Source organism: Trachemys scripta, chromosome 2 (assembly GCF_013100865.1).
Source record: "Trachemys scripta elegans isolate TJP31775 chromosome 2, CAS_Tse_1.0, whole genome shotgun sequence".
NCBI classification, from domain to species: Eukaryota; Metazoa; Chordata; order Testudines; family Emydidae; genus Trachemys; species Trachemys scripta.
Genome location: NC_048299.1, coordinates 31334760 through 31349593, shown reverse-complemented (window position 1 = coordinate 31349593; position 14834 = coordinate 31334760). Strand labels below are relative to the sequence as shown.

At 42.4% G+C, this 14834-nt stretch overlaps 1 protein-coding gene across 4 annotated transcripts in view; it reads right to left on the bottom strand.

Moving 5' to 3' along the window:
* MPP7 (membrane palmitoylated protein 7) overlaps positions 1-14834 on the bottom strand; it is a 292487-nt gene that overhangs the window by 101705 nt on the left and 175948 nt on the right. For all 4 annotated transcript variants that reach the window (XR_004644410.1, XM_034760180.1, XM_034760179.1 and 1 more), the window contains 2 exons: positions 9831-9908; positions 3625-3705 (listed from right to left, as the gene is read on the bottom strand). Coding sequence is in view for 3 of the 4 variants with exons in the window: in XM_034760180.1 (XP_034616071.1) it covers positions 3625-3705; positions 9831-9908 (159 nt within the window). In the remaining variant the exon portion in view is untranslated. The remainder of the gene's footprint in view (positions 1-3624; positions 3706-9830; positions 9909-14834) is intronic.

The window sequence follows — 14834 nt, the reverse complement described above, 5'->3', positions numbered from 1 at the left end:
ACTGGATAACATGAACTTGTCAGAGCTTTACAAAACCAACAGATAAATAGTACACATACTCAAACATCTTATCAGTAAAAGTTAACTTCATAATGTTTTATTGTGTTCACCTAAATAACGCAGTTGCTAAAAACCTCTAGACCTATTGTTAATTAATCCTGTACCGCCCGGGTACCACTAGTCTTACATTCGCTGTCCAGTGTCTGACCCTCTTCACAACCAGGCTGGTGGGAACACGATCTTGGTATAATGCAGCTGGGCAGTGAAGAGATTAAAGCAGGGATGGAGGAAAATTGGAAATACTCCATCTGGCCCCAGGTACAGTTGCACTGGGTCAGGAGATGAAGTTCCCGCAACAGAACAATAACCTCCAGTTACCATATAAACCAAGTCCTGAACAATTTTCACTATTGAAAAAATACTCAGTTATCCCAGGAGATTTTAGCTGTTTGGAAACTGCTCTATAGAACATTTTCCACCAGGTATTCAGATCAACCCCTCCTCCCCCCAAACCTCGCCCCCCGCCCCCCAAAACACCCCACCACTTTTCAGGAGTCAATATCAATTCTGTATGTAATAATATAGTAGGGCTAGATATTGCTCAATAAATTGCACAAGGGCAACATATAGTTGTACAGTCCAAGGAGTAGCCCTAGGGAAGAATTATGACCATAAGGAATCACAGCTCCCTTCCTGCTTCCCCCTTTGCCCACCAGGGGGGAGTGGGATGCAGAAGAGGGAAGGATGAAAGGAAGTAATTAATCCAGAACCCATTACTGAATGTAACATATTCTTTCTTGGCTAATATGTCAGGGGGAGAGGTCAAGGTTCTCCCCTCCCCTCACTACCCACCTCCCCAGGGATAGTTGTGTGGCAAGAGTATCAGGTATACAGTCCCTTCTCTCCACTCATGCCCATGCCCAAGGTCTAGCAAGATCAGCCATGCAGGGAGGTGAGGAGTTTCTGTCTTACTAAGGATTGCCCAGCAAGGCTACACAAAGAGTCTGTTACAGTCTGTCCAGCCATTCCCTTCTTCTGTAGCCAAAAAGGGTATTCAGCTATGTTAATGTGGCTGTTAGATTCATACTAGTGCAGTACCAGGCCACATGTTATACATGGGAAAATATGTTTTTTCCCCAGAAATCCTATTAAGACCATCACAATGAGTTTAGCTAGTTAAAACTAAAAAGCAGAGGCCCTAAGACTAATGAGATATTGTCTAAGTACTGGGATGGGTGCACATAATCAATATGTAATGCTAGCATATTCACCAGGAGAATGGGATGCCACATAGTGGCAAATATAATTGTGAAGGCGCATGCTAAGACTTAAGAGTCCTTCGGCAGAGCCCTGACCTGGAAGGTAAAATAAAAAGGCTAGAGGCTCAATGACAGCATCACAGGAACCACACTGCATAGACATTGCAGTCTGGGAGGAAAGGGTTTGGAACAGAAAAGCAGCAAGCCAGAAGTCCTCGTTGTAAGACAAATGCAGGAAAAACTGAATCCTGTCGGTTATGTCCTATCCAAACACACAAAAAGTGCCAAGTTCAGAATGATAACTCAACCATTACATGGGTATATAGTAATCCACTTAACTCTAGTAACCACTCAGCAAGAGGAACAAGATAATTGCATACGTATACATCATTAAGTGGGAAAGACAGTTTTCATTAATGGTATTCTGGAGAATACCAGCAGTCACTGTTTAGTGGGTGAACATGCTAACAAAAATTCAATAAATTTTACCAAACTTATCTGTAATGGGGTAGCACTCAGAGGTCCCAATCAAGAAGCAGTAACCCATCAAAGAAAACAAGCTGAATTTGTGCAGAGCTGACAGAATTTATCAGCGTAGACAGCCATTGTAACCCATTGTAAAACAGCGTGTCTCTTTTTTCCCCCTCTAGATGCTATACCACGAGTACAGGTTTATCACCGTACTCTTGCAGCCAATCTTTACCAGACTCATTAGCCTCCATACTTGACCTAGCCACTGCAGCAGGACAAACAACTACACTGACAGAAAAGGTTACATCTTTGTAACTCCTTATGAAAGGTGATGATTTAGTTTCTTAAAATAATACAACTGGGACCAGAGAACAGCCTTTAGACTCAGTCCATTAAGGCCTCAATGTTGAAAAATATGCACAGTCTACCGCTACCTGAAAAGATACAGTAAAGTATAGGCGTGGATAATGAGGAACTGGCATTTTTTTGAATGGCAGGCCGTGTGAAACATGCTAAGAAAGTTTAGGCATTGTCTATCACAGGGGTTGGCAACCTTTCAGAAGTGGTGTGCCGAGTCTTCATTTATTCACTCTAATTTAAGGTTACGCGTGCCGGTAATACGTTAACATTTTTTAGAAGGTTTCTCTCAATAAGTCTATATTATATAACTAAACTATTGTTGTATGTAAAGTAAACAATGTTTTCAAAATGTTTAAGAAGCTTCCTTTAAAATTAAATTAAAATGCTGATCTTACGCCTCCAGCCTGCTCAGCCCACTTCCAGCCTGGGGTTCTGTTCACCGAGGCCTGCAGCGGGCTATGCGGGGCGACTTGAGGTCAGGGCAGAGGGCTGGGGTGTGTGTGGAGGTGCAGGGCAGAAGGCTGGGTGTTGGGGAGAGGTGCAGGGCAGAAGGCTGGGGGAAGTGCAGGGCAGAGGGCTGGGGGGGATGTGGGGGTGCAGGGCACAAGGCTGGGTGTGGGGGGGTGTGTGGAGGTGCAGGGCAGAAGGCTGGGTGTGTGTGTGGGAAGGATCAGGGCAGAGGGCTGGGGTGTGTGTGGAGGTGCAGGGCACAAGGTTGGGTGTGTCTGGGGGTTCAGGGCAGAGGGCTGTGGGGTGTGTGGAGGTGCAGGGCACAAGGCTGGGTGTTTGGGGGTTCAGGACAGAGGAGCTACTTCTGCTCCTTCACCACCAAAATGGCTATTGTCTGAACAGTCATTAACTCAGACACAGGAACATATACATTAGTGACTAGTGTATACCTGTTTAACTTATTTTTTCATCCCATCCCTAGTGAAAAACAAACAAGAAGCAAACTGCTAATATGGGTTACATTTGATCATAGCATATATATATTACTGTCAGCTAAAAAGTGCTGAATCCCTGCTGTAGGGCATTTTATGGAATCCTATGAGGTTTTGTAGGATAATTGGGAGAATTCTGGATGGTTTTTGAGAACTACATTAACTATATGCATTATCCGAGGTATAAAATCTTACTATTTATATATTTTACTCACACTTTTCACTTTAATTCATGTATTCTGTACCAGTCATCAATTAAAAAGCAAATTATAGTTAAGTCATAACAGTGGTTTCAACATATTTATACATTTACTAAAAGACATTTGAAGAAAAAAATTTAGTGTGATTTCTTAACACATTTTTTTTGAACTCCTGTTGTAAATAAATAATTCCTCTCCATTCAAATTCTTTTGTGAATATCAGTAACAATTACAATCTTCTGGTAATACTAACTGCCTTTCTTGCATTTTTGCTATTAATACCGAGTCCCTCCTCCTTCCTAGTATTTGAAAAAGTTGACTGAAACAGACAAAACCTTCTGGAGCCTTAGAAAATGGGTATGCATGTGATTTGCAGGTGTAACACATCCTCACCTTGATATTTGGTTTAGACAGTAGTTTCAACAGCTCTCCAATCTCAGTGTTCAATGGCTTGCTCTGCAGCTCCTCAGCCAGCTGTGAGGGAGATTGAATTGACATAAAGAACATTAGCAAGAGCATTGTTTTACTCTGTGCCTCAGTGACAACTGAGAATCTATCCTGTTCAAGGTTATTACTTTCCAGTGTGTTCAAACAGAAGCCAACATAAAGAAAAACAGACTATCAATCATTGCTCTTCTTTTCTGGCCCTCAGTGGACCAGATTTAAGCCAGGCCTTTCAGCTCAGTTTAACTCAAGTAATCATATCTGGCAACGGTACAGCCAGATCGCATTCTGATTTATAGCAATGAGAGCAAATCCCAGCACTTCATTTAAGTGAATGGTCCTTTGCGTGCAGACAAAGGACTGCTTGTAAAAACGACTGGATCAAACTTTGACACTGTCTATAAAAAACAGCTTCTGAATGAGGTGGTGAAATCCACACTGCTTCCAAAAACCCACAGTAGCTCTGCTGTTTAGGGCTCGGGTAGGGAAGCAAAGTGCCCCTACAGAGCAAGCAGTCTGAACCTTTTATTATGTTTACACATACATGGCAAGCAGCTTGTTAAAATGTAAAGCAGGTTAATCATACTATGGCCTATAACAGGTCACCAGCTATTCAAGCACACAAAATGTACAGAATATGTCCTAACAACAAGATCAGTAATTTATGTTTGGTAATATTACAACGTTGTGATTTGGTAAACAATAGAGCAACAGTCTAACATTTAATCCCAGAACTACTTTCCTCATGTTTCAGTTTTTCTTATCACTAAATTCTTAACTAATTTGGATTTAAGATGCATATTTTTACTACTATAGGATTTCAGACATCAGCTATTTTTCCAGGGCAAGGAAAAGCCAAAACACATTTCACATCACTGAAGCCTAGTCTAGAATTATGAAGTTTTACGCAGTACCTCATCCAAAATGATTTCATATAATCACTTTTTAATGTTAAATCAATACTATAAAAAAAATCTCAAAGAAAAATGGTTATTTGCAGCAAGTAAATTTATTTATCTAAATCAGAGGTGGGCAAACTACGGCCCGCGGGCCACATCCAGCCTGTGGGACCCTCCTGCCCGGCCCTTGAGCGCCTGGCCCGGGAAGCTAGCCCCCGGCCCCTCCCCTGCTGTTCCCCCTCCCCCGCAGCCTCAGCTCACTGCGCCACTGGAGCAATGCTCTGGACAGCGGGGTCCGAACTCTGGGGCAGTGCAGCTGCAGAGCCCGGCCTGACCCAATGCTCTGTGCTGTGCGGTGGCGTGGCTGGCTCCAGCCGGGTGGTGCGGCTGTAGTGCCGCCAGCCACCAGTGCTCCAGGCAGCGCAGTAAGGGAGCAGGAAGTGGGGGGGTTGGCTAGAGGGCAGAGGAGTTCGGGATAGTGGGCGGGGGTGTGGATAGGGGTCGGGACACTCAGAGGGCGGGGATCAGGGGGGCAGTCAGGAATGAGAGGAGGGATTGGATGGGTCAGCAGGGGGCAGTCAGGGGTGGAGGTTCCAGGGGCGGTCAGGGGACAGGGAGCGTGGGGTGTGTGTGTGGGGGGGGGGGGGGGGGGAGGGGGGGGGGGGGGGGGGGGAGGGGGGGGGCGGGCCATGACCCCCTCCCCTAACCGGCCCTCCATACAATTTCCAAAACCCGATGCGGCTCTCAGGCTAAAAAGTTTGCCTGCCCCTGATCTAAATACCAAAGTTAAAATTACTTTCAGTTCACAGAAATCAAACTAAAAGATTTTCAAAAGAAGTTGCTACAGTGACAAATGTAACTTTTATCCAATATATATCTCCATTATACAATTATAAAATTCTAAGCACTAAAAATATAAAAACAGCTAATAAGAATAATTTCCATATATTTTCCATTACCCTTACAATTCAAACTTAGAATTAATAAGATTGACAAGAAAGTTCAACATATACATTCTAATAACTGTTTAACTCTGACCCACAGACAAAAGTTGATCATAAACATCAATAAAGTACTTTGCTATACAAGAGCGAGGTATTATTATATTCATGTATTAATACTGTAGGAGTTTACAATGAGAAATCAGCTTAGATCAGCAGAGTGAAGTGTTTCAGGCACATAAAGCCAACCAACAATGCAAAGGTCTAGTGTAGTATGGTTTTTCAGTTAGTTTTAAGAAGCTGAACATGAACTGTGATGATACTAGCTCCTAGTGTCTTCTGGGGCAGTTAAGCACTGCAGGTTCCCTTTGTACTCTCTTTCCTTGGCTTTACATTGCTCATTACTATTGATTAAAGTCTACCAATGGTAGCTTCATTGACAAAGACATATTCCTTAATGAGTAAGATTGTTAAGAGGATCAAATCAGTTTCTTTCCTTTAAATTGTGTTACACACAAATGGTAAACTATAGCAGAGCTGAGCTCTAAGATAATGGACATATGCACAGGTGTGAATATACAAGCTTCAGAACAGTTGTATTCCATAGTGAGGAGGAAACAGAAAAATCGTGAGAATTTTAAAGGGTTTTTTAAAAACATTTTTATAAACTTTAAAAACAAAAAAAGCTCTGTATAGTTGAAAAAGCACACACACACAAAAATAATCAATTTTGTTCTCCCCTAAAGTCTTCAGAAGGAAATACTGTTCCTATAAAATTGTAAAGCGTCTACAATATCACTGATGTTGCCTATAGGGAAACAGAAACTGAAGAGATTGTTTGCTGGTATGTGTATAAAAGGCACCAGAGCTGTTGGTACATTTTTAGAAGTAGTACATTATTTTGTAGGGTTTTTTTTAATGTAAGGGGTTATTTCTGTGTGACCTGGGCGATGTACTTTGGGTATATGCTGTTGCCACGACTGATCACCTGAATACAGGGAGGATTGCAGGAACATGAATCTCAGAGATGCTCTTCTGAAATTCTCCCTTTTAAGGGAATTGATGCATCTTACCTAGTACAATATTCACCTAATTTTACAGAGGGCAACCACTACAGAGAGGGGAATATGAAGCAATCCTAAGAAACAGCAAACCAGAGCCAGAGATAGTGAAAGAGGAGAGGCCATGCCAGAACAGAGGTAGAACAGAGCGGGGATACTGGGGTCAAGACATTTTGGGGGTTTAGAGAGAGAAAGTTGTGAAAGCCTTTACATCAGCACAGTACTGATTCAAATAACAGTTTTAAAAGGATCTGGTTTCTGAGTGAGCATTTGCATTATAATAATAATTAAGGCTTTTGATAGTCAATATGAAGGAAGCCTTAATACCAATCATAAGAGTAAAAACAAACTCATAAAAACACTTAGTATTTTTGGGAGCACTGTTCCATGTTTTGGTTTTATAACACACAGGAAATACGACATTTCTTATTAATAAGAATATTTCCTTGTTTTTCTAACTATAAAACAGTTAATATCAGCAGGAAAAGAACCATTAATTCAAAATCTGTTGAAACACAATGTCTGTTAAATTGCTAATATGCATTGTTGTTGTAGCCATGTCGATCCCACGATATGAGAGAGACAAGGTGGGTGAGGTAATGTATTTTATTGAACCAACTTCTGTTAGTGAACAAGACAAGATTTCAAGCTACACAGAGCTCTTCAGGTCTGCGAATGGTACTCAGAGTGTCACAGCTAACTACAAGATTGAACTGATAGCACATATTCTAAGGGACCATTCAAGGTGAAGAGGCCCATTAATACCTCTCTAGCCATAAGACAAAATTTAAAAAGGGGGAGGGGGTTTACAGATTGTTGTAATAAGCCATAAATGCCATGTTTTTATTAAGACCATGATTTTTAGTGTCTAGCTAGGTTATGAATTTAAGCTCCCAGGCTTGTCTTTTGAAAGTGTTATGCAGGACTCCTTTGAGGGTGAGGATGGATAAGTCAGATATAGAGTGATATGAAAAACACCTGCAGGTGAACACTTTTCACAAAACAATCACTCTATATCTGACCTATCTGTCCTCATCCTCAAAGGAAATCTGAACAACACTATCAAAAGATGAGCCTGGACACTTAAATTCATAACTTTGCTAGACATTAAAAATCATGGTCTTAATAAAGACACGGCATTTATGGCTTATTACAACAATCTGTAAGCCACTAACCCACTCTTTTTGTCCTATGGTCACAGGGGTATTAACAGGCCACTTCATCTTGAATGATTCCTTAGAATATGTGCTAACTATTTATGTTAAACTATCTGTTCAATCATGTATTTAACTGTGATGCTTTTAGTACCTTTTCCAGACTTGAAGAAGACCTCTGTGTAACTCGAAAGCTTGTCTCACTCACCAACAGAAGTTGGTCCAAAAAAAGATATTACCTCACCTACCTTGTCTCTGTTATATCGCTAACATGCTCTTAAATCCTTGAAGGCTTACTAGTTGTCAACAAGAGTGCCAAAAATTTAATGCATCTCTAATGCCCCAATTCCATGTATTTTAAAGTTATACAAAATATGTTGTGTACAAGTTAATTTACAATCCCATAAAAATGTACTGATAACATATTCACACACACAAAAAACTGGGTTCTGAGAAGTGCTTAGCTTGAATTCAGTAGAACTCCACACCTTACAGGAATGGGCCCATAATGTGAACTGTTCAAATTACACAAAAAGAATAACAAAAGCACTAGAAACTCCAGGTATCAAGCAAAGTCAAATCTTAAAAAATACCATTATTCAGAAATCACAGATTCACATCTCTAATGCATACACTTTTTGTAGAACATATGCTATTAATTTTTCATTACATATTTAGTGTAGTAAAGATCAATGGCCTAAATTTTCAGAACTGAACAGAGATTTGGAGTGCCTTATTTCTTGGTGCCCAAACTAGAGACATCTTAAAGGGACCTGATATTCAGAGAGCAGGTGCTCAGCACTTCTGAAATCAGGCCCATTTCAAGTGCTTTACGTTGTGCACTCAAAAGATAAGGCACTCAAACTCTAACTTGGTTTATGCTATGTGACAAGAGATTAATAAACAGAATTTTGGGAGTACATTTTTATGACCTTTCTAGTTTGCAAAATAATTATTTGTCTAAATGCAGTTACTTCAAAGGAAACATTGTTAATGTCTGACGCCACAGTAAATTTTTTATTATATTTGATACATCACAGGATGTAGATATCCTCTTACTGAAATATGATTAAATTCTCGTAAATGGGCTTTTTCAGTAATGTTTCAAACATAGTGATAGTCTTGATTTTGTACGATAAGTTGTAATCCTAAATATGTCAACAGTTTCATGCCAAATACACAAATGGCTTATTTAAAGTGTATGGGCATTATATAAAAACAATAACTAAGCATTCAAAGAACATTTATGAAATGCAACAAGATTCAAAGCCTCCATGTTTGAAATTAATCCTAAAACATATTGCATTTATCAAAAGAAAAAAAAAAAACACCTGAAATCACCAATTACAACAAAGACTGATGGATTTCACTTAAACCACAGTTTAATAAACATTTCTCTCTCCATCCTACCTCAGGTTCAGTCATAGTTTATACAGGTGTGTGCAAAATTCATCTGAACCCTAGAATTAACCAAATAGCAAGAAATGACAGGTTGGATTTTTTTTTCGTTTAAAATAAAAATTATAGTAACAGGAAATTAACTACTCTATCAATGCCGACCACTTCCATAATTTATTTTTAGTTATAAAGGTAATTTGGAAAGCTCTAATATCCATAAATCACTACCATTTTTTTTTTTTTTTTTTCAAACAGGTATTTTTTGGACAAGCCCTCCTTTCTATGTATTTCATATGCCTCATTCCTGTAGTATTATCTGTCATTTTTCTTGTCCTGTCAACAGTACAGCTATCTCATTTGTCTTTATTTTTCCAAAGCATTCCTCTTGTCTGTGACCTTCTCAAAACACTAATAGTTGACAGCTTTTCCCTCCCAGTAGAATTCCAACCTGAAATTTCTATTACGTAGTTACCAAAGCAGAACAAGAGGCTATCTTGCCATGTTTTTACAACAGGAAAGTGAATAAAAATCAAAGTAATATCAGCAATAAGCCCAGTGATGACAGCACCTTTGGAAACATTTGCAGCTTCTTATGATTTCAGCTCAGAGGATTACATTCATATGTTTGCACTATGAGGAGTTCTGCTTGCAGACAGTTTTTTGGGAGACTTGGTACCAGTGATCTCAGCAGGGGACACTTACATCATCTGCCAAGGCTGCTGCATCATGGAGTATGGGTACAGGGCTCTGTTTTTCAAAGTAATGCAGTTTCTCATGAATCTGGAAGACAATTGCACAAAAAAGATAAGTATGCTTAGTAGCAAAGCAAATATGACAACACAACCGTATTGAGTTAACTGATCTGTTGAGTGTCTGTAACTAAAGAAACATCCTTTTATAAATCTGTAGGTGGCAATACTGTAGATGCAATTCATCAACCACCTCTGTTGAAGTGCTAAAAACATGAAATCAGATGGAAAAAATGTTCAGTATGTAGACCAACCCACAGAAAAACTAAACATTTGTAATTTTCCCCTCAGTTTTCTATGCCTGTATTTCTGACATTGCTTTAAATATCTATTACATTGCTGATGAAAATACAAAGCATAAAGTGTTTATCCCTAAAATGGATATAAAACCTCCCATAAATTATAATTTATTAAGTGGAATAATAGCCTGCCACCCACATTTTGACAGACAGTTCAGTGGATTTGCTGCAGTCATTAAAATAATTCAGAAAGAAGGGCAAAGTAGTGTTAATATGAATCCCAACAGTGCAGGAAAAAGTTGTATTTCAGCAAATTAAAATACTTTGATTTTATTTTAAGTTTTTATTGAATAGTGTTGCCAAAATGTAAAAAGTTTCATAATTGTAGAATGCAACGTTCTTTGGTTTTTTCAAAAGGAGAACATACATATCATTTAAATACCTTCTCTCCACCCATAAGTGAGGCATTTTAAGTAGAATTTCCACTGCTTAATATTAAAATAGCCAAAATATTTTTGAAAAGCCTTTAAAAATAATCTTCCTATCTTTGAAAATATTTCATACATAACTCTTTTTTAAAAATTTATATTGTTCACCTATCATCATTATCTAGACACAAATAAAATAAACAAAATAAAAAGATGATGACATAAATAACCTAAATTATCATGTAACATGTAAAAACATCTAACCCACTAGAATACTGTCCCCCTCCCCCTCAGCACAAACATGGACTCCAACCAGCAGAAGCAGCTACAGAAGCAACCAAAGCAGGGACTGCTGCGCTGGCGGGAGGGGGTACAATAAGGCTCAGCCAGGGCCACTCCTCTCCCAAGCAGCCACCTCCCCCTGGACCAGACCCCACGCCTATCCAACCCCCCCATTCCCCATCTCCTGACCCCTATCCACAGCACCCGGCCCCTGACAGGTCCCCCGAGACCCCCATGCTTATGCAACCCCCCTGTTCCCTGTCCACTGACCACCCTCCCCCCGAACTTCAGCCCCATCCAACCGCCTCCTGCTCCCTGTCCCCTGACTGCCCTCTGGGACCTCCTGCCCCTTATCCAACCCCCCGACCCCCATACCATGCCGCTCAGAGCAGCATGTCTGGCAGCCGCACCGCCCAGCCTGAGCTAGACACACTGCCACTCTGCTCAGCAGGAGCTTGCAGCCCCGCTGCCCATGCGGCAGCATAGCTGCGGGGGTAGGGTGACACTGGGGGGGGGTCTAGCCTCCCTGACCAGGAGCTCAAGGGCCGGGCAGGACGGGTCCGCGGGCCAGATGTAGCCCACGGGCCGTAGTTTTCCCGCCTCTGCACTAGATCCAACCCCTTGGCTTCGGCCCGGCCCTCTTAACACGCTGCTCAGAGCAGTGTGTCAGAGCTTTACTGTGTTGTATGCGAACCCGCATTATATCGGGTCGCGTTATATTAGGGTAGAGGTGTACATCAAAATGTGCCTACCTTGTTAAAGAATTATAAAGGGAGCAGTTTTACCTGACAAATTTGCTGTTTATCTTAGTATATCTGGCTTTTTAAGAAAGCAAATATAAAATACAAGTTCATTAACTTGCCATTTCAGGTTCCTAATTCAGTTCAGAATTGCCTTCCCAGGTTTTAAAAACCTTTCATGGACTTGCTACAAGCTACCTTTATACAATGTAGCTCTCTTCTCTCATGTAGTACTTGCCGGCTATCTGACTCTTCCACTTATAACCTCTTTGGTGCAAGAGATTTCTTCTTTGCTGCTGCTGCCATCAGGGACAGCCTCCTTGTGTATCTCTCTACTTCATCCACTCTCCATTTAATATTCCTGCTGAAAATCTCTTTTCTGCCTTGCTCTGTATCTCTTAATTTCTTTCCCCAGTCAGGTAGTAATCCTACGACTGAATACTTCCATTTTCACTATCTTTTCTGTTATTCAATTATCTTCTGCAATTTTAATATATGCAATCTCTTGTAATTTTCAATAGTGTTGAGTTTTGGGGTATCATATGTATGAAATATTTTCTACGTAGGTATAACTGATGCATTCGAGTGGTACAAAGGCAAATATTAAAGTAAGAAGATTTGTTGCATTGGTTGCCTTCGTGGCAGGAAATCTATGTCTGGAGTGAATTGAAGCAAGAAAGTTTGGAAGTTTGAAAGTATCAGTTAGTTGTATTTACATTTGGGCTACAATCTATTATTTGGATTTTTATCAATCTTTGTAAGATTATGGATGGTGTTAGGGTCATTATTGGTGAATATTAGTCTATGCCTCCTTGTCGGAGAACAAATTGCCTATATCTCAAGCATCAGTTGTTAGGCCGCTGCTCTAGAAAACCTTTGCTTGATATGGACGTTCTTTTCATGTATTGCCCACTTTCCAAACTTCCTCTTTTGGAGAATTGTTAAGACAGTTGGGACGCAGTTTGAGCTTTGTATTTCTCAGATTTCCATGACTCCTGTTAAATCTGGGTTTTCGGCCTGGGAATGGTAAAGAGACTATGGTAGTTTAGGTCAAGCATCTCCTAAAAGTGATTGATAAAGACCAAGTGTACATGGTGACTCTTTCAGATGTATTAGCAGTCTACAGTACAATTGACCCAAAAAAATGGTGAAGGCACCTGTAGCTTATGGCCAGAATAAACAAAATTGCCTTGGAGTGTCTCCATCGTTTTCTTAGAGGGGCCGAGGCTGAGGGGTTGGCTAAGGGGCAGAGGGTCTCGGGGGCGGGCAGGGGCTCCGCCCCCCAGGGTCTGGGAGGCAGGAGCTGTGGGGGGGCATTTTTGGGGGCCCCGCAGTCCCAGAGTGGCCCAGGGGATTAGCAGGGGGTCGGGAGCAGCCCGCTCCGCTTCCCTCGCCCCAATCCCAGCCATGTCACTCGGGGGAGGGGACTTGGGGGAAGGGATCCCCCCCCAGCACTCACCGGTAATGGCGGAAGCGGAGCAGCCTGGCCCTAGCCTGCCACTCTGCCAGCTCCCAGCCGCGGCACTCCGCTTCCCGCCGTAGATGAGTGCAGGACCTTTCCCCAACCCCCTCCCCCCAGTGACACAGCTGGGACAAGGGCGAGGAAAGCAGAGTGGGCTGGGGCCGCATCGTTCTGCTTCCCGCCGCAGGTGAGTACGGGGGGCGTCGTTTCCCCAACCTCCCCACACTCATCGGCGGCGGGAACCGGAGCAGCCCAGCTCCAGCCAGCTCTACTCCGCCAGCTCCCAGCCGTGGTGCTCCGCTTCCCACCGAAGGTGAGTATGGGGGCATCCTTTCCCCAACCTCCCCGCGCTCACCGGCAGTGGGAAGCGGAGCACCGCGGCTGGGAGGTGGCAGAGTGGAGCGGGCTACGGCCACGTTGCTCCGCTTCCCGCCGCTGCCGGTGAGTGCCTGTCAGGAGGCAGGGGGTGTGAATTGAGGTCGGAGCAGTCAGGGGACAGGGAGCAGGGGATTGGGTAGGGGGTGAGGTCCTGGGGGTGATTAGGGATGGGGGTCTCTGGAGGGGGTGGTTAGGGAACAAGGAACGGGGGGACCAAAGCAAGTTCAATATAAGGTGGTCTCACCTATAACGTGGTGAGATTTTTTGTCTCCCTGAGGTCCGCATTATATCGGGGTAGAGGTGTAGCTTTGGTCATTAAGGTAGACTCTCCAACTCCGTGCAAAGACTGGAGACAGTGCAAGATGGTCTACCAACCTAAAATTCAGCATTGTCTTTTTTATTGTGTTGACATGTTTAATCGGTGCTGATAACAGAATTGACATTTCTGGTTCAGTAACTGCTGCAAGGCACACAGCCTCCGATTTAGTAACTAACGTGATTTGCAGTATAATCTCGTCTCATTTGAAAAAAGTATTTCCATTTTGTTTTCTCCAGTATACATATAATTACATAAAAAAACCCGGTTAGCTACCTTTTGTAACTGTTGTTCTTCGAGATCTGTTGCTCACGTCCATTCCATTCTAGGTGTGTGCCTGCCCAAGTACATAGTTGTTGGAATTTTTTGCCATAGCGATATCCATAAGGCCTGCTCTGGCGCCCTCTGAAGTCTCATGCGCAGGTATATGAGGCACCGCCAGCTTTACACCCTTTTAGAGGGGTAGGAGAGTGGGTAATGGAATGAATATGAACAACACATCTCTAAGAACAACAGTTACAAAAGGTAGGTTTTTTCTTCGTCAGGTGCTTGCTCATGTTGATTCCATTCTAGGTGACTCACAAGCAAAATCTCCAGAGTTCACGGTAGTGCAGTTTGCAATACTGCTCTACCGAAGCCCACAGCATCCCAGGACTGCTGGATGACTGCATAACTGGACATGAACGTATGGATGAATGATCAGGTAGTGGCCCTGCAGATATCTTGAATTGGCACCTGGGCCAGGAAGGCTGCTGATGAGGCTTGTGCTCTGGTTGACTGGGTGGTTACAATCGCCAGCTGTAGCATTTTTGCTGCTCATAGCAAAACCTGATGCAGGCAGTGATCCATGACAAAATTCTCTAAGAAGACACAGGAAGACCGGTGCTGGCGAGACCAAACCAGAATTATCAGGATTACCTTTGCCTTGTCCTGCTTGATCTTCATGAGGACTCTGTGGATTAAATGGCACTGGCAGAAAGCGTACAGCAGAGCCCTCAACCAGGGGAGCAAGAAGGCGTCAGACAGGTAGCCTCTGTCGATCCTGCGAATTGAGCAGAAGATGTGGCACTTCCTGATTTGCCTGGATGTGAACAAGTCCACCATGGGAGTCT